We start from the raw sequence: 21,602 nt of genomic DNA on the forward strand, positions 1-21,602 counted from the left end.
CAGATCAGCTTTTTTTTGGGGGGGGAGGTGTGGTTTTCTTTTGCATTTGTTCTCACCTTACATTCAGACCAAGAAATGAGGCACAACTCAGTGCTGATGAGCATCAATTGATGAGTTACACAGAAATGACAGTAGAATAATCAATCTGTTCTGCAAAAAAAGCAGCTTAAATAAGAAGATTCTGAGAAAGTATTTTCCACAAATATTCCATTACAGAAAGCACAACTGAACTGTGTTAAAATTAAAAAGATACTCATGAATTTCCTCTTACCTGAGTGCATAGTCAAGTCCATTTTTTGTGGCTGATACATCAATGGACTGTCTTCATTTAATGGAAGAACACATTTCTGAACAAATCTCTTTCTTGCTGTCTGACTATGGACCTTTTGAGGAGAAATAGCAGAATTTCTTTCTTCTCCCATCCTTTTATTTTTGAGAAGTTCTATCAGTGTAAGAGACTGATTCTTTTTTCCACTGGGCAGTTCAGGTTTTGTTTCATCATAATCATTTAAGAAATTCAGCCCTTCTTCCTCAGATGCCGACACTGACAGTGCTTCAGTCTTTAGGCCATTACGGTACGCTTCGAGAGGTATAACATTTTGAGATAGAAAGTCATCACCTGATGCAAGTTTTTGAGCTACAAATGGTCTGGGAATAATACGACGATTGTTCAATGCCTTTAGGATTTTTTCATATTTTTCTTCATTTTGCATCATTTCATTCAGAACACAGATTGGAGATTTATGAGCATCCCATTTGGTCTTTCCAAGTCTTTTCAGGTGGCCTCTAACGTGATTTGATAATCCAATTTTAGTATCAAACCAACCACCACAAAGCTGACAAGTGTGTTCAGAAGTGGTTTCAGATTTCTCTATAGCTAAAAAAAATTTTTAAGAGTAATATCAGAATTTTTTTTAAATGGACCACTCTAAGGTGATTTACCTCTGAAATATAAAATTGTAATTATAATAAAGACCAAATCCAGAAAAAAAATTCAAATCCTCTGAATTTGAATACAGATACATTAGCCCAAATTAACCACATGAAAACTTACCTTTTCTAACTCGCTTAACAGGTGTCCCTGTGCCAGTTCTTTTGAAATGTTGCATTTTGTCACTTGTGGCTATTTGTTCTGGTGATACTACATGACGCGCTTCATAGCTTAATCCTGCTCTGTGAAGATGTCCCCGGACATGATTTGACAACCCAACACCTGTTTCAAAAGTTGCTGGGCAATAAGGACACGATTTCTTTTCAAGAGACAAATCAGTCCAATGAAAAACGGAACTATGCTTTGACAATGAAGTTTCTGCATTTTCTAATTGCTGAGGATCATGTATCTCATGTAAAAAGTTGTTAGTTCCAGCATCTTCATAATATTCAAAATAAAAGCCATCATTTTGATCATAACTAAGGGTAGGATTTTCTCCAGGTTCCTGACCTTCCACCTTGCTTTTAAATAGAGGGAATAAGTTTACATGTTCTTGATTAAGATCATTATAGGTTTCATCTTCTATGGCCTGTGTAGTGTAGTCGCCTAGCTCAACATTATCCCAGGAACTATCATCTTCTGTTTCATAACTATCTTTCTTTTCAGCAGAATTAAGTTTTTGCAAAACAACAACAGTCATTTTATGTAAGAAATCAGGATAGCTATCCAAGTCTTCTCCTTCAACAGAACCTTCCTTCTTAGATTCCTTAACTACACGTTTTACAGCTACACGCCTGTGGTCTTTGAAGCTTTCCGGCCTTTTGTTGTCTGGGTTATGAGGATCTGAAATAAAACTATTGTGAGAATTACTTGATGATGAATACAGATGTAAAGAATTTAGTGAACTAACTTCTTTTTTGAAATGGAGAGGATATGATTCACCTGATTTTTTGATCATCCTGTAGTTTTCATATTTGTGTCTATGTAAATAGTTGCTATTTGCCTTGGCATTAGATTTTTCTTTAGTTGCTTGATGAAGATACTTAGGTTTTTGGTCAATGCTGCTTTTAATTGTTCCAGTCTTGTGAGGAGGGTTGTTTTGACTGCACATGTTTACACCTGATTGGGCAATGCTTTTCCGAGCTTTCTGTATTCTATGTGGCCGCTTATGGAATTTTGAAAAATTACTTGATTGTGAACTTGATCCAAATGTTCGTTTTACGTCTTGTTTTAAAGCAGAGTTCTTTGGAAATGTGGTTGACTGTTGTTTAATTAATGGTTTAGTGCTACTGATATCTATGGGTTCTTCAAGAATGTCACTTTTTCTTTTATCAAGTCCAAGAGGACTACCAAATGAATCAACAGATGATGAGGAATGCAAGTATTCCATGTGCTTTTTTAAAATACTTCTAGCTGAAGTGGTAAAAGGACACATCTTACATATGTATGTAGATGATTTTTTGGATGATCCTGTAACAGAGTCCTTCATAAAAGTCTTTTTTTGTGTTTTCCTCTGAGCTACGTCAGAATTCACTATTGGGCATTTTACTACTGCTCCATGGGCAATGCCTCTGTGACATTCCAATTCATTTTCTGTTACTGCCATGAAGTTACACTCTTCACAGCAATAGTACCTTTTATCTTTTTCGTGGGTTTTAGCATGCTGCACGAATGTTTTAGGGCAATTGGTACCAAACACACACTGAGGACATTGTAATCGTGCACTTCTTCCTTCATCCTGAAGTTCTTTCAATTCACGAATTTCTTCCATCAACTTTTGTCTTCTTTCTTGGTGAATAATCATGTGTTTTAGAAGTGAATTGCGATCTCGAAATGTCCGTCCACATTCTCGACAAGCATATGGCCTTGGGACATTAAGATGGCGAAAGTGACTATTCCCATCTAAATGATACATCATATGCCTGTGGAGGTGCTTTTTCTCCCTAAAATTCACATTGCACTTTGTACAGGGGTAGAATGATGGCTCTTCAGTACTAAAAGTAGCAGGTGACTCAGAATCACTCTCTTCACATTTCTTTTTTAAGGTATTTGAAATAAAAGTGCTAGTATGAACAGGTGAACTGTCTTCTCCACATTTATCTGGGTTATAAATTAGATGTTGAAAAGCATCTACAGATTCCAAATCTTCATCAGTTGATTCAGGCTTCACTTTTGATAATGTGTATTTCTGTGAGTCTATTGCTTGTACCTCTTCATTCTGTTCCAGAAAGTCAACTTCTAGCATTTTTGATTTACTGGGTACACAATTGGAATCACTAAAGCAATCTTCTGTATAACGAGTTATTTTGCTTACATCCATTTTTCGCTTTCTCTTTTTTTCTAGACCTACTTTAGAGTGAACTGGAGCTTTATCCACTGTTTCTTCATTAGTCATAAGAAACTGAATAAACTCTTTTTGGGGATCCCAGTTTGCATCATTTTCTGACCTATACTCATCTGTACCTGAGGAAATTCCTGTTAATGTATTAACACAATCATCTTTTACCAATATATCTTCACTATTCTCGCCCACCTCTACTTGATTTATTAAAGTGCTATCTGACTTTATACTACTCCCTACTGAATTTTGAATGTCACAACCAACTGAAGCAGAGGTAGGTAGTTTTTTAATGGAATGGGTTGGATTCTTAGTATGTGCTACATCTGATAACAAAAATAGAACTTGATGTTGACTCGCTTTTTGTGGTGTAGACAGCTGAAGATCAGCTGTTACCTTCAAAGTTGAACAAGATTCTGTTGTTGGCTGATCCACAGGCTGTCCAGTGGTTAATGAAACACTGCCTTTATTCATACTGGAAGTCTTAGTTAAGGAGGAGTGTGAAACTGGTCCATTAACAGTAGCTCCTTTAGGTAAGGTAAAGTTTTCACTAGAAACAGCAGGAGCACCAGCATGTATGAATAGAGTAGACTGGCCTCCACTTAAGGCTTTTTCAGATTTGTCCTTTGACAGTTCTTCAGGCAGAGTCAATGTATTATTTTTCTGAAATGCTGTTTGACAATCTTTTGGTTTATGAACTCCACTCTCTTTCTCTGAGATAAAATTGTTGTCATCTTGGAGTTCTTCTTTAGCACCAGTAATATCGGTGTTTATCTTCAAATCATCCATATTGTTGGCAAGCCCATTTAACACATTTAGTCTAGAAAATGGAAAACAAAAATTTAGATTTGCATGGAAAAAAAAAGTACTATTAGAATGTATGGAGAGTTGAAAGTATACATTGTTATAAGCTTTATTTTCTATTCTTTATACTGATATCCTAATTTTTCTATTCTTTTTTATACTGACAACCTAATAAGAATGTAGCAACATTTCAAATAATTGAAACATTTTAAATGTATTTCAAAGTTCAATAATGTTGTTTGTGCTAGGCAGTAATTCAATGCTGCATACAGAATGTCTAGGGAAATGCAACATACCCTCACACAACATAAATGAATATACTACAGAATGAAAACAAAACCTCAAACACATATTGCTAATGAGAACAAAATTACCTAAGTAGATTAAGAACAAGTATTCTATACTACAAAATAGTCTGAATTGTCAAATACTGCAGATAAGTTTTGAAACTTAAAAGCTCATTCCTGGAGAAAGGTAACAAAACAGTACTCACTAAAGATCTAAATCTGAATGAACATATTTACTATCAACATCAATGACTCATGAATAAAACAGTAATTTTTATTTTTAAAATATTTAAGAATGCTTTGTTCTTAAGATGTTTAATGTTCTAAAATTCTACTAACTGTAAAAATGCTTTATTCAAAGGGTTTCATTCATTCCTTATTCAGTTTATACTTAATACTAAATTAGTAAGTTAAAATTAATGAAGTGATTACATTAAAATTTCATGCCTGAGCTCCCAAATTCTAGACATTCTTTAAAAGCAGTTATCCCACTTATGATTTGATGGTTTAATGCAGTGGCCTAAAATGCTTGATAATGAAACATCGTAAGCATATATTTTTAGGTTATTTTATATAAAATGCAGATAAAATTTTTAAAACCATTTTTGATCACCTGGTAATCATTTTAAGATAGCAGGATATATGTATTTTTTTTAAATAGGAGACTAATGAATGTTTGGGAGATATTCATACCATGGCTGAATTTACTGTCCTATTATGAAGAGTTCCCTGACACTTTGTTTTTATCCTGCTCCTAGAAATAGCCACATATACTGGAATAGCTGTCTTCTTGAAAGAATAGAAGCTCTTTGAGACTAACAACCTTGTCATCATCATTTTTCTCAAACCAGCGTGCTGTACATGGCATAGGTGCTTGGGCCATAGTTGTTGAATGAATAAAGATGGTTGTAAAATCAAAGTAAAAGTTCTTAAAGTATAAAACTAGTTTTGTTTCTATAGAATTTGGATACTTCATTCTAGTAAGACAAGCTGCATTATGGTTCTGATTGAAGGCTTCATTAAGCAATTGTAGCGAAGCCCCCCAATAATCTTTTCTGTACCACTTAAAGAACTCGAAACCTGGCAACCAAAGGTGTTTAACTAAAGTACTGGCATAAGCATCATACATAGTAAGTGTGATTTATTTACTGAGCACTTACTAAGTGTTAGGTACTGCTCTAATATTAGAAATACAGTATTTAATTAAAAGTAATAATTTACTACTTTAATCAACTACTTTTATATAAACTACTTTTAATAATACTACTTTAAGACAGCAGGACTTAAAATGAAGACATTCTAAATAAATTTCAATATTTCTACTATCCTTTATGGTACAAATTTCATGCTTTGTAACACACTAAATCTGATTCAATAATAAAAGGTTTCTAATAACATTTTTCATATTTCATAACGCAGAACAAGCACTCATAACTATGATCTTATTCTTTCCAAAAAATGTTTAATGCAATAAATATTACAACAATTACAAATGTCCTTTTTTTTTGCCATTATGTATAGCAACAATCATTATTCCACACCTCTTAGGTTTTAAAATTCTGCTTTTAAGATTGGTAAACTTTCACAGTAATAAAAATAGACTTCCAGTAAGATCATATTCAATGATATCACCCCAAAATGGTGCTAATGCAGCACCCAGCAGGAGACTCTACATCACAAACACAGAAGTTAAAAATGGGCAGCACATAAACATGTGTTAGAACTAGTGTGCAAATGTCAATGAAAAGAAAAGCAAGCTTTGATGCTACGCTATTACCCATTCTTGATATTTCTCATTACATAAGATAGAAAAAGTAAAATGCCTCCATAGTAATAATCTCAAAAATCTAAAATTAATGACAGTTTTTTAAAAAACTAGTCTTAAATTTCTGTTCCTCTTTATTATAATCACAGAGGTAGACAAATATATGCTCAGTCAATTTGAAAGCCTATATTAGCTTTTCTCAACAGGAAGCAACGTTGCTAACGAAGTGGTAAATTCAGTGTTAATGAGTGGCTTCACTGTTACCACCTCAGAGGTAAAACCTTCCATGTTCTATGTTCTACCCATCTGTTCTGGTGTTAGAGGTTCAGAGATGGAACAGACGCTTCCCATTTAAAGCAACTTCATTGGTACCCCCTGAACAGCAGGGTGACAAACTATGAGAATATCATGTCGGCTTGGAGACTGCAACCTCATTACCAGAATAAGGGCTTTACAAGAGCTTTTCATAAGTTCACATTCTAAAGACATCAAAATGTTCTGCTCAAAACCACAGGAAAAAAATGTGCACATAAAGAAATATGGCATAGTTGCCCACAAATTAATAATTACTTCTACTGAAAGTAGTTAGATCTTTTTAGGTAAGTGACAATGCAGCACATTAATACCAACAATGTATTGCATCTGTTAGAAAATATGCTTTAAGAAAATGACTTGGTATTAGAAACAATTAAAAATTTCCTAGTTTAATTTTCAGAATATATTCTAACTATAAAATGTTACAAATGTACTTGTTCTTAATAATAGTATCAGATATTACATTGAGATACAATGAAAAATAATAGATCATCAAACTCTGCACTGAATAATCTAGAAGCTTGACATTTACCTCCCTACTCACAGAGGATTATGTAGCATACCGGTAAGAAAGCATTTGACCTATAAATTAGTTTTATATTGTCTCAACCCATTTTTCAGCTTATATAGTCAAATATACATAACAGAGTAATCAATACCAGTTTGTTATACAACAAAGTTGGGATATGTTTTAAGATAGTTATTTTTCATTAAGTTTTAAAAAAGGGAAGCTAATGATTAAAAATAATCTGTTTTATTGCTTAGACCCCCCCCCTAAATTCCAACTCAACACATTCAATTTGCTGTATCACTTAGGATCTTTTAAAATAATGTTTAGATACCATTACTAAATCCTTCCTCTTATAATGAAATAATTATAAAATTTTTGTTTTACTTGAATTTAAAAATGTTCTTTTAAAAATTCATATTTTTAAACAGCCACAAATGGGAATTTAAAATCTACATAAAACATATTTTCAGTATCCAGAAAATCATAATGAGTTCTACAGTTATAACTGCCTCTGGTTATATACTGTGAGCATTTAAAAAAAAAAAAAAGTACAAAGGTCAGATCTGTCTTAAAGATGACAGATCATCACTTATATGCCTCAAGCTAGACTTATTGTCTCAGAAATCTCAAACATCAGTATTTTTGCAAACTATCAGCACTTGCTATAACACCATCACTACACTACATCTTGAGGTTACTACAGAAGAAATGAGGTGATAATTGCATATTAACATAATTATTCTGTAATCCCTCTGAGCAAGCTTCCTAGGTCACTCAGTAATTCAGATTAGATACAACCTTCCTGTCATCAAATCTATGCTGTCCACTTTCTGTTCATGAATAATTCTTTTTTTACAGAAAATTAGCTTAATTTCATTCTTTTATGTACATTATTAATTGTATTTGTTGCAAGCAGGTTAACATTTTGTGAGTACTTATTACATAATGCCAACCTTTGTCATAGAGTATAATTTCACATAAAATTCAGTGCAATCTGCCCTCATTCTACTTCAGTTCACTAATAACAATATTACATAGCTGCAAGTAAATTATAATGCTGCCCACTAGCTGAGTTATAGTTAGGATCTGTCAGGTTTTCACAAATGCTATATTCATTTAAATTATCCTTAAGAACACATGACAACTCCAGTTAGTAATATGAGATTGGGTCAAAAAAAGAACTTCATAACTGTCATTGTAATTGCAAACCAATATTAAGTAATTACATTTAAATTACTTTGGTAGTTAAGCCTAAATATACTATTAACACAATGTACAAAAACACACAGCTAAATCTCACTGAAAAGAGAAGACAGTACACTATATAATCATATCACGTATAGGCAGTATCCTATTCTGCATGTCACACTGAAATAAAAACACACAGAACATTTATAAGGATATATCCAGGATGAAGCTGATTTCGAAAACCCTATCATATAATAAAATGAAGAGACAAATGAGTATGCTGACTCTTAACAATTAGCCCATATAACAAACAATCTTCAAATGTCTGAATGTCTGTCCTATAGAAAGCAAGTCATAAAGATATGATTTTCATTTCGAGTCCAAGAAAAACTAGAAACGGGAACCCCTCACCATTGCAAAGGGCTGCCTAACACAATAGTGAATCAGAATGGTTCAGCAGGTAAAGTTAGGAACACTGTAGAGTGGACTATGAGGTTGGAGATTAATAAAATGATTTCTAAGGTCCCTATTTATTTATTTAGTGGTGCTGGGGATTGAACCCAGGGCCTTGCACATGAAAGAAAAGCACTCTACCAACTGAATTATATCCCCAGTCCCTTTTAATATATATCAAAGATTTCTAGCATTTAATCATTGCTTGAAATAATGACTCAAGAACTGGAGTGAGAATTAAACCACAGGACCGTAAACAAATTAAATTCACAATAACCTGAAATAATCCTTTAAAGTTAATTTGTAATCTATTGACTTTGGGGGGGAGGGGGAGTACATCCACAGTCCTTTTTAATTTTTTTTTTGAGTCAGGGTCTTGCCAAGTTGGAAAGGGTTTCACTAAGTTCCTGAGGCTGGCCTCAAACTTGTGATCCTCCTGCCTCAGCCTCCCAAGTTGCTGGGATTACAGGTATGTGTTATGTGCGACCACGTCCAGCTAATTGATTCTTTTTCTTAAAAGGATTACAAAACAATTTTAATTATAGACATACATGTGGCCACAAGTTTGCCTTTAAAGGACTGTTGAGAAATGTACATAAGGCTGTTTACAAATATATATCATGTTAATTGACTTTATTCATCCATTCATAAAATTTTAAGGTCCTTGCATATATTTGGGGAATGGAGATGGTGAGTTAAAAATTATATTTAGCCCTAAATGGAGACTTTTCAAATTGCTAGCAAAGCACAGAATGCTTGTATATGATGTAACTGTATTTTTTAAAAAAGAAAGTAAGATCCAGTAAATCTTTACACATCCTGTAAATCTTTACCTTGTAAGGTTACAAAAATAGTTTTTAAAGGAAAAACTATAGTATTCTTTTAATGAACTGGCTTGCAGTCTGGTAGATCTAGTCTATCACCTTACAGCACAACAGGTTTATAGAGATGTATGCAGAATTGCAACCCTTTATAACAATCAACTGTATTAATATTGTTAATGTTTTCAAAGACAAAGTTATATTTTGATAATTCGCAAAGTATCATGCAAATAAACACTCAGCAAGTAAGAAAAATAAAATGATAAAAAAGAATTTAACATTTTCTATGGCAGGGATTTTTAAAATTTTTTATTTGTTCTTTTTAGTTATACATATCAGTAGGGCATGGATGTTTTTAAAACAAATACTGCCCTGTAATGTCTCTGGCAAGTATACTTAACATATATAATTGTTAAGAGTTAGAAAAAGGAAAATCATGATGACACTTCCAACCAGGTAAGTGTACTAAATGAGAAGCTTCACATTAACCTTTCAGTTTGCAATGAGAAAGAGGGGAAATTTGTATTTTGTTTTGCTTGTAGGACTACAAGACATGTTGAAGAAGTGTTAAGCTTCATTATTCTTTTTGACAGTAGATGCAGAAAGCAAGAACCAGACAAAGGTGAAAAGGACCACTGAAAAATAAATCTGCCCTCATTGTTATACAAAATTACATATAAGAGGTTGTGAGGGGAAGGGGAAAAAAATAAGGAGAGAAATGAATTACAGTAGATGGGGTAGAGAGAGAAGATGGGAGGGGAGGGGAGGGGGGATAGTAGAGGATAGGAAAGGTAGCAGAATACAACAGTTACTATTATGGCATTATGTAAAAATGTGGATGTGTAACCGATGTGATTCTGCAATCTTTGTAATGTTTTGAATAACCAATAAAAAATTAAAAAAAGAAATGAAAAAAAAGTAAAAAAAAAATAAAGCTGTCTGACCTCTATGAAAAAAAAAAGAAATCTGATTCCTCAACATTTAAGCATTATTACATATTCAGACAGCTTTCAGTGATTCCTATAAATATACACATCGTGTGTATAGTAACAGATAAACATTCATACTTTGGTTGATTTCTGAGCAATGAAAATACACCATTAAATGACTAACACACTGAAGCCACGGAAGTATCTGTATCATGAAAACTATTATACCCAATGCATATTTCCACTGGCAATACAAAAGAAAGAGTGACTGAGTCTGAAGGATAGAAATTACAAACAGAAAAATAAAATACATTGGGCACACAATTTTACTGCCCATAGCATGTGGTGCTGCCATTACAAACAATATATGTGATTTTATTATGTATCACCAATTTACAATAAAATTACTGATTTCAGGTTCTGTTCCTGATCCCATGTACCACCTTCATCATTCAATAGAAAGCTGTTAAAAATAGTAAGATACTAATAACACAAGAAAATTTTTACTGAAAAGTATACTAATACTAAACATAGAAGGACATCTTAAGAATTCTGCTGCCATATGGTAAACTTTATAAAAGTAATTGCAAGGATGATGAGGTGGGGGACAGAGCTATGCTACAAACTTAATTTAGCAAAATTAAATAACAATGACAATCTATAGTTGTAAAAAGACAAATGGATGTTCACTAATCAAAAGTTAATATTCCAACAATGAATTCTGAAAATGGAAGAGGTAAGGCAATAAAAAGTTGTAACCAAGGGAGAATGCTAAGTCTTACTAAGCATGGAACAAATGCTTACTGTGTTGTTCATGCTTTCATACAGTCAGAGCAATGCAAGCAATGATTTTACCTTTGATAGGATGAGTGACATATGCTTCAACAAGAACAATTCATGCTTAAATTAAAAAGACTAATAACATGTTTTTCACAATGACCAAACTCTTTACTATACTTGTAGAATTAACATGGATCTGTTTACTGTTAAAATATCTATACAAATCTTTTAACTTTAAAACTTTCAAAGGAGCAGGGCACTGTGAAGCATGCCTGAAATCCCAGCTGCTCAGGAGGCTGAGGAAGGAGAATCTCAAGTTCAAAGCTAGCCTCAGAAACTTAGCAAGGCTTTAAGTAACTCAGTGAGACCCTGTCTCCAAATAAAATACTAAAAGGTCTGGGGATGTGGCACATTGATTAAGTGCCCCTGGATACAATCTTTGTTTTTTTTTTTTTTTTTTTTTTAAAAAAAAACACTTTCAAAGGACCAATCTACACTTTAGAGGTAGTGTGTCAGCTTTGTCCCCCACCAACAAAGTATTAACTGACATAAATTGTTATTTTGCTTTGGGTCTTTTGGCATTTGTCAGTCTATGATGGGTTTGCTATTTATGTTCAGTTTGGGGATATGTTATAAATACTAAACCATATGTCTGTCTAGTATGTACAAAAAAGTGTAGTCAAAAGTCCTAGGAAGACAAAACATAGTAAAAAGAGAGGTAATAAATATTCAAAGTGGTGAGATAATTATTATATACACATATGAATGAACTGCTTGAAAACAAATAATTTCCAAGGGCAAAGAGGATTACACCATTAAAAATTATTGTGCCTACATATGTGGTAATAATCAAAAAGCATAGAAACATGACAGTGTTTTTGAGTGTAAAATCAGTATGTGTCAGATGTCTATTTGCCTAATGTTTATTTTAAAAAAATTAAGAATGTGTTTCAAGAATTTAAAAACTAAGAATGTTCAAAGTATTGCCAATGAAACTTCTGTCCCCATGTAGATTCCACAGGTTCAAGGCTCATTAGAATATACACATCAAAATTATTGTCATGCTCCCCTGGTTCTCCCCCCCCCAACATCAAAAAAAAAAATCAATGTCATGACTATAAATGCCAAAACTGTGACTTCAAAAGAATTTCTGACAATAGCTTAAGAAATTATTTGTGCCCTAAGAAACTGTTAGAATAGATGAAAAACTACTCATTTGCTGGAAAAGGTGACCAACAGAACAGAACATTTATCAGGAAGTACTGTATGTCTAGCTTAATGACTTGAATATAACAAATGTATGCTAGATTCTTTCTAATAAACAATTTATCAACAACAAACTGAAAATTTCATGTAAATAACTATATATTTTTAAAAGTTTTGTAGATTGTAATCAAGTATAATTCTCATAAAATTCTATTAATTCATTTCCTTCACCACATTATTAATCATATTAAGAAAATACAAAGTTGTTGCCAGGTGCAGTGGCCCACACCTGTATTGTAGTGGCTAGGGAGGCTGAAGCAGGAGGATTGTGAGTTCCAAGCTAGACTCAGCAAAATTGAGGCACTAAGCAACTTAGTGAGACCCTGTCTCTAAATAAAATACAAAACAGGGCTGGGGATTATGGTTCAGTGGTTAAGTGGCCCTGAGTTCAATCCCTATAAAAACAAAAGGAAAACAAGCAAACAAAGCTGTTCATATTCTAATGGGAAGCAGAACATTCTGACAGCCACCGAATTAATTATTATACTAATTTTCAATTTAATTTTATTGAAAGGGAAGGTTCAGATTGTTGAAAAAAATCTTTAATTCTATAATAATCTGTAATGAGTACCTAACCTTTCATCTGTATTACATAAACTTAAACTCTACCACAGAAATTCAAATTTATTTATATATATATTCAGATAGGAAAGTGAAATTCTCTTTGAAAACTAGAAAAGACAGAAGTTTTTCTTTCCACTAAATAATATTTTTATTAAATGTGAATGCTTATTAAGATTATCATTTATTCAATTTACCTTTTTAGTTTTCTGAAATCAGTCTTAAAAATTCAATCAGCTTTTAAGAAAAATAGACCAAGGTAGTCCCTACTCTACAACTATCATAATTTAGAATAGTAGAAATTCAAACACAAAAAATTTACTTTCTCTCAAGAATATTAATATGCTTCTCTCTCATAGAGAGAGAAAAAGAAAATATTGTATTTTTGTGATGGTAAATCAGGTAAATCACCAACTGGCTATTACTACTCTTTTGACTTACATTAGAGCTGCTAACAAGTTTTTACTTACTGCATGCTCAGTTCTTGAGTTTCAGTTATAAGATGTAGAAGAGACATTTGTTGTAAACTTCAGTAATTACAGAAACTCACTAAAATCTTATAGAAAACTGTGTAGTATTTAGCAAACACATATTCTTATTAATCAAATGTATAGTTCTATTCAAATGATGACAATTTAAAAGAATTTCCTTCAGGTCTACCCACATGAAGGAAGAATAAAAGCAAGGTGAAGAATGGGAATTTTCAATCACAAGAGATTTAGCAAGTACATGATTTCCAACTTATCTAATCTCTGAAACCAAAATATGATTAATATGACATTATTATTTTATAAAGGATGGATAAATCATACACATAACTGATGTTTCCGGGAAATTTTTAAATTATTGTTAATATTAATATCAGTAGGTACTGCTGGTTTTTTGTTTTCCTTTTTTCAACTGTACTGCTACCTAACTGGGGAAGCCTATAGAGGTCACACATGTACAGAAAACTGCCATCAAAGGGCAGACAGGAATAGGAATAGAAACTGGAATAAATCTGACTTAACTTTCCTATGTACATATTTGAATACACCTCAGTGAATCTTCACATCATGTACAACCACAAGACTAGGATCCTAATTAGAATAAGATGTACTCCATATTTGTATAGATGTGTCAAAATATATTCCACTGTCATGTATGACTAAAAAGAACAACAACAAAAACCAATACATTATGCCACCAGTAATACAGATTATATACTCTATTCAAAAGTAGAAGGCCCTATAAAATACCATGGCCAAAAAAAGTCTCACAGAAGAGAAAGGACTTTAGCTAAATTTTATAGTGCAGTGTCAAGAAAACCACTCCTTTGGAGACTGAGGCAACCAGGACTGAGTTTGAAAAAATGCCTCTGCAACATCTACCTTAGAGCAGAGTTACTCTAATTTCAGTCACTTCATCAGTAAAAGAGGGATGAAACCTCTTACAAAATTTTGAGAATTAAATAAGACAATACACATAAAACATAGCACTGGATCTGGCACTTAGTAATTACTCATAAAGTGCTAATTCCCTATGACACACCTACCATTAACATGTTTCATTTATAAAACAATGACAATGATTTGTGTACTACTCATTGCGGAGGCTAAGACCTAGAGATATAGCTCCCTAGAAATATGCTGGATGACTAGGTAAAGATCATTCCTAGAAGAGAATTTATTCTGGGAGAAGCTACATGGATCTTAACTACTTCCAGGGTATAATAAACAGGATAAATAGAAGCTAAAGAGACATAGGATCAGAACAATAACTCTTATGGAATAAAGCAGGGTTTCAGTGAAATAACAGTCAGTAAGCTCTAAGGGGACCTTTGAACTCAAAGGAAAATAACATGAATTAGCCACTTAAGATTTAAAAATTTTATTCCCTAGAGTCCATCAAGAATATGAATTTCAACTTCCCTTGTGATTAAATTGTAAGAAGATGACTTATCTATTGATGAACACTGAGGCTGGTTCCATAGTTTGACTACTGTGAATTGTGCTGCTATAAACATGGGTATGCATGTGTTACTGTAGTATGATGGATGACTTTAATTCTTTAGGATTAATACTGAGGAGTTGTATAACTGGGTCATATGGTAATTTCACTGTACTAATTTATAATCCTATAAACAGTTTTCCCCCAAATCCTCTCCAGCATTTATTATTGTTTGTATTCTTGATGACTGCCATTCTAACCCAAATGAGATGAAATCTTAGTGAAGTTTTGATTTGTATTTCCCTAAATGCTAAGGATGTTGAACCTTTTAAAATATATTTGCTGGCTATTTGTATTTCTTCTTTTCAAAAAAAAAAAAAAAGAAAGAAAATGAAAGCAGATGGACTATAAGAGAAAGATATACCATGTCAGATAAAGCCACAATCTAGTACAGATAAAATCAAGGATTCCTGGAAAGAACAGAGATGTCAATCTAAAATAAAACCAACCCCCCCCACACACACACCCAAAAAAGAAGGAAAACTAAAAGCAGGTTTTATACAAAAGGATATAAATCAAAACAGCATTAGATTTTTCATCATGAAGACTATAAAGTCAAAAAAATTAATAACTTCAAAGTTTGGATTAATTATTATTTTGATTTTTGAATAATATATGGAAACCAATAATCTTCAAGAGTGAGAGCATACAAAAACCTCTACCATCTCAAAAATTTTTCAAAAAGGTTGAGAAGGATCTGAAAAATGGTTAAGTTAGTACACTAAGAGTGCTTTTATTATTTTACACCAATGAGGTTATACTTTTGTCAATTCCAAATAGCAACTGAAATACAAAAATTTAAATGTGTAAAAAAAGTAAGATTAATTAATCACTAGAAGAACTTTAGAAGTACATGCATTTAATAGCCTCAGATATAAATTGGTGGGTTTCTTTATTAATTTTTTGGCACTGGGTATTGAACCAGGTGAACTTCAATGAGTTACATCCCCAGACTTTTTTAGTTTTTATTTTGAGACAGGGTACTCACTAAGTTTCTGAGAATCTGCCTAAATTGCTGAAGCTTAGCCTTGAATTTGTAATCTTGCCTCAGCCTTCCAAATTGCTGGGATTGCAAGTATGTGCTACCCTGATGGCTGGTGTATTTTAAATAAAGAAATAATCTGCTTTTGAGAAGAGGCTAACAAGCACCTTAAAATGAAAATTTACTAACAACAATAATAACAACAACGAAGGAAGAAGAGCAGAGTGGATGTAGCTGAAATGAACTGAAACATTCTTTCAGAACAGCTTTTTTAAACAGAAAAAGGTTAAACAGTAAGCAAAAATATAAGAGACATAGAGAATAGATCCACAAATTACATGGAGTATGAGAATTACGGAATAGGAGTATGGAGAAGACACAATAGAAAAAAAGTGTAAAAGCTCAAGAAACATAGAAATCTCCATATTAGGAGGTCTAGGGAAATTTCAGAACTATAAAAATGAAAGGAAAAATTCTATACATTTTGGGAAAACAAACAAACTCAAACCACCTACAAAGGAATAAGAATACAAATTCATCTTGAAATTTTTGAAGAAAAAAACTTTTTTTAAATATTGCCTGAAAAATTTATAAAAGTAGAATATATTTTTTGTCATCTCCATATTCTCCAGACTATCTTCCACTTCAGTTACCAATGTTATTAGTCTGGCGAATCTTCTACTCTTTCTCATTCAAACATGTAAACATATGTATTTGTGTTTATCTTTAGAGAAATGAAACTATACTATACACATGCTACAATAAATATCCTTATAAAGATAGCCTTATAGTATATTTTAGTTTAAAATATGCTTTGAAATCATTTTTCCAGTTTTGTAGCAATTTGCATGTCTACCTCTAATGTATAAAAGTGCATGTTCTTCACATTCTTATCAATACAATGATGAAATACTCTCCAACCCAGAGCTCGATAACAATCCAAGCTAGCATTTGAGCTTAACAACAAAGTAGACATTTTTAGACGAGCAAGATTCCAAAGGTTTACCATGACAAGAGTTGCTTCTGGATATTCAAGTACAGAGAGAAATTAATACTCAAAAAAGAAAGACGGGGAAATCAGAAAAATGATTAAAATGATTCATTCAGAAAGAGAATAATACAGGACTTAAAAACCTAGAAACTGAGATATCAAAAGATTTCAACATTGGAGGTTAGACTAATTCATACTGATTTTTAAAAAAATCTTTATACATGTTAAAATGTTTAGGGCAATCAACTAAAATAATGAAATAAGACATATAATTTCAAATCTAAAGAAAAAATGGAAGAAAATTTGATGTATCCAATAAAAACAGCAAAGGAAGATAAAAAGTAATAAAAATAAAAAGTAGCAAAGGAATACAGCAAAAAGAAAAAAGAAAATCAAGAAGACAAAAAGAAGTTCAAATGTATCAGCATTCACCAGAGATATGAAAAGTTCATGTATTAAGCAAAAGGCATTCAGATTTGTTTTGAAGTCCGTTCTATGTTGTTTATAAGTTTCAAACAGATGGTTAAATAAGATCATGGAAAGATTAGCTAGGCAAATGTTAATACAACCAAAGATGTCTCAAGTCACAAAAATCAAATAGAAGTTAAGGCGAAACAACAGTAACCCTGCTAGAGATGAATATTATATATCAATACAAGTATATAATCCACCATGAAAATAAAATATTCATGAACCTCTCTGCATTAAACAAAATGGCTGCAAAATATATAAATAAATATAAATATATAAGTCAAAATTTTTACAAGGAGACACTGACAAATCAAGAGCCACAGAGGCTTTAAGCACTATTCCCAAAGGTTAACAAATCAGACTTATTTAAAAAGTCAGAATGAAGATGATTTTGATAACATAATGAAGTTTACTGAATACAGTGGTCTTCAAACTGGGGTTTGTATATTCTTCTAAGTACTGAAATATTTCCCAAATAGTTGGCAGATACGAATGACAATTAGAGTTCCTCAACTTCTTTATGTACTCTTTATCCTAAAATCCATCTGTATGTTACCATTGTAATAAGTTACTCTAGTTCTCCTTATGCACCTCCCCTTTAAAGACCATCCTTCTTGCTCTACCAAAGTTTCAGAAACACAACATTAGTTGTTCAGGCCAATAATGTTAGAACAATCTTCATTATTCTCCTTTCCTCATAATTCATAGTCAAACCATACTGTCATCTTCAAAATATATCCAGAATCTAATCATTTCTCACCATTGCTACAGCCTACTACTACCTCTCCCCTGTATCACTTGAACAGCTTCCTAATCTCAATTTAATACACCTTGTCCTGTTTACCCTATTCTCAACAGAACAAGCCAAATGATCCTCTTAAATCTTAGATCATGTTCCTCAAAACCTGGTGACAGCTCCCTGTTTTTCTCACAAGAGAACCAAACACTTAAAATAGCTTATCAAACTGTACAAAAATACTTCCTATAACTTTCTGACCACATTTTTTTTCTCTTTCAAGCTCACTCACTGTATTCTAGCCACAATGGCTTTTATTAGTATTCCTTGCTTTCTTCCACCCAGATCTCTCATTGCAGACTCTCTCATCTCATATCATCTTTGCTGAATGATATTTTGAATGATGCCTACCTGAATCATTCTATTTCAAGTTACACCCCAAACTTCCTTATCTTCTTTACCCTTTTGGCATTCTCAAATCCTCTTAACCTAGGTTATCCCTTTTCCCCTATCACTTAATACCTTTTAACACACTGAGTAATATGTAATATGTTTGTCTGTGCATCCCTCCTCTAGAACTAGAATTTCAAAGATCTATCTTGTTAAGTGAATATCTAAAGGTTAAGAAGCACGCCACTTAGAATCTTTCTGCAATTTTTAGTATGTAAAAACCTTTGGGAACCAAATATAAAGGAGGTTTGAGAACACAGTTCATTATGCAGAATATTATAAAACAAAGGAAACATGAAAATTTGAAAGCTACTTAGTCTTAGTTCATTGAAAAACTACTCCAGGCAAGATTCCAGTGCATGTTTATCTGTCTCTGCTACTCTAAACCTTCATTTCTCTCTTTCTCACCCATCTCGCTCCACATATCAGACTTAGAATTATCATTCAGAAATGAGAAAGTCACCAAGCTTCATTTTACCTTCCCCACAACTGAGACTTGGTAGGATGACAAATACTGAGAAGGCAAACAAAAACCTAATATACCAAAACATGAACTACAGCAAAAGCAGTGTGTAAAGGAAAAACTATAGTTATAAAACCTGAATTTGTAAAAAGAACATCACAAATCAACAACATTACATCTTATGAAATTCACAGCAAATAACCATTACATAAGGTGCTAAAAATATTTAGTAAAACAAAAAATAACCCAATTTTAAAATGAAGACATTTCTCCAAGATATACAAATGGTCAACAGATTATGAAAAAAAATGCTTACCACCACATCAGGGAAATGCAAATCAAAACCATAATGAAGTATCATCTCATTCCAGTAAGAATAACATTATCAAAAAGGCAAAAGATAACAAGTATTAGCAAGGATGTGAAGAAAAAGAAAACCCTTCCACACTGCTGATGGGAATGTAAATTAGTATAGTTATTATGGAAATCAGTATGGAGGATCTTCAAAAACTCAAAAACAAAAAAGGAGGTGCAAGTTCAAGCCTGTAGCACCTGCTCAAAAAGCTGAGGAATTTAGCTTGAGCCCAGGAGTTTGAGGCCAGCGTGCACAACACAGCAAGACCTTCTCTCAAAACAAAGACATACCTGGCATGCACACCTGTAATCCCAGCAGCTCAGGAGACTGAGACTGAGGATTACAAGTTCAAAGCCAGATTCAGCAACAACAAGGTGCTAAGCAAATCAGTGAGACCCAGTCTCCAAACAAAATACAAAATAGAACTGGGGGTGTGACTCACTGCTTAAGTGCCCCTAAATTCAATCTCCAGTACCCAAAAACTAAACAAAACAAAGACCAATCAACCAGCGAGAACTGCCATATGATCCATCAATCTCACTACTGTATATGTAACCAAAGGAAATGAAATCAGTATATGGAAGATACATTGCATTACTATGTGTAGCACTTCATAATCCTGAAGAAATAGAGACAGTGTCCACCAACTGATGAATTGATTAAAAATAGATACATACACACAATGAAATACCATTGAGCCATGAAGAGAATGAAATCCTGTCATTTGTGATAACATCAGTAGAACTGGAAACAATTAAGCTAAATTAGCCAGGCACAGAATAACAAGTACCTCAAGAGATTTCACTCATATGGAATATAGAAGTTATCACACTGAAGTTGAGCAGAATAGTGATTACCAGAAGATATAGTTAATAGTAAGAGTAAGGTGATTATAGATCATGATAATGTGCTATCGATTTTAAAAGCTGGGTTATGGTTTAGATGTAAGGTATTCCCCCAAAAGCTTCTGCTAATGAGTCTGAGGTGAAATGATTGAATTGTGAGAGCTGTAATCTAACCTGTCCATCCTAGTTTGAATAGACTGACTGGGTGGTACACATAGGTAGTGGGGCATGGCTGGAGGTGGGTCAATGGGTTGTGTCCTGGAAGGGTGCATTTTCTGTGTAGGCCCTTCCCCTCACTTCTTCTCTGCTTCCTACTCAACATGAGGTGAGCAGTTTGCCTCTTGGGGGCCCTTCCACCATGATATACCACCTGACTTTGGCCCCAGAGCAATGGAGTGGCCATCTATGGACTGAAACTGTGAGCCCCAAATAAACTTTTCCTCATCTAAGTTGTTCTTGTTAGGCTTTTGGTCATAGAGACACAAAGCTAGAAGAAAGGATTCCAAATGTTTTCACCATAAAGAAATGACAAGTTTGAGTAGATGTGTTTAATCCAACTTAAACATTACATAATTTGTTTCAACAGTTTTAAAATAAATTTTAAAAATACAATCAATGAAATAAAAAGTGGATTCCTTGAAAAGATAAAGAAATTGACTGAGACTGTATATCACAAATCAGAAAGCAAAAATGGAAGCATTGCTATAGACTTCAAAGAAATTAAAGATTATAAGAGAATACTATGAACTGAACATCAACAAGTTAGATAATATGGGAAAATTCCTAAAAACACACAAACTACCAGAGTAGCTCAAAACGAAAAAGGAACTCTAAACAGACCTCCAACAAATATCTTGCCCAAAGGAAAGTCCAAGACCAGATGATTTCACTGGTGAATTTTAAGTTTCACCATACATTCTATGAAACTAGCATTACACAACTACAAAAGCCAAACAAAGAACCTGGAAGAAAATTACACACTAATATACTTCATGAGTATTGACACAAAAATCCTTAATAAAACACTAGCAAACTAAAGCAAAAAGTACTTTAAAAAGTAAGTATATCAGGGGCTGAGGATATAGCTCAGTTGGTAGAGTGCTTTCCTTATATGCACAAGACCCTGGGTTCGATCCCCAGCACTTAAAAACAACAACAACAACAAAAAAAACCACGAAGCCCTTGATTCTAATCCAGTACCCCCCCCACACAAAAAAATTTTTTTTTAAAGTAAGTATATCACAACTAAGAGGTATTTATCCCAAGACTGCAAGAGTAGATCAACCTAAGAAGCAATCAGTGATCACATTAATAAAATAAAGGAAAAAAAAACATGATCATCTCAAAAGATGCGGAAAAAACATTTCATAA

The 21,602-nt window shown here is 33.0% G+C and overlaps 1 protein-coding gene across 18 annotated transcripts in view; it reads right to left on the bottom strand.

Annotated features, from left to right (window-relative positions):
* Positions 1–21,602, bottom strand: part of Znf644 (zinc finger protein 644) — a 169,595-nt gene that overhangs the window by 88,022 nt on the left and 59,971 nt on the right. For 13 of the 18 annotated variants that reach the window (XR_013427897.1, XR_005735290.2, XM_078026704.1 and 10 more), the window contains 2 exons: positions 1,055–4,089; positions 272–877 (listed from right to left, as the gene is read on the bottom strand). The exons of the other annotated variants lie outside the window; for them this stretch is intronic. Coding sequence is in view for 11 of the 13 variants with exons in the window: in XM_078026702.1 (XP_077882828.1) it covers positions 272–877; positions 1,055–4,089 (3,641 nt within the window). In the remaining 2 variants the exon portion in view is untranslated. The remainder of the gene's footprint in view (positions 1–271; positions 878–1,054; positions 4,090–21,602) is intronic. 18 annotated transcript variants of the gene reach the window in all.

This window comes from Ictidomys tridecemlineatus, chromosome 11 (genome assembly GCF_052094955.1).
Source record: "Ictidomys tridecemlineatus isolate mIctTri1 chromosome 11, mIctTri1.hap1, whole genome shotgun sequence".
Classification (NCBI taxonomy): domain Eukaryota; kingdom Metazoa; phylum Chordata; class Mammalia; order Rodentia; family Sciuridae; genus Ictidomys; species Ictidomys tridecemlineatus.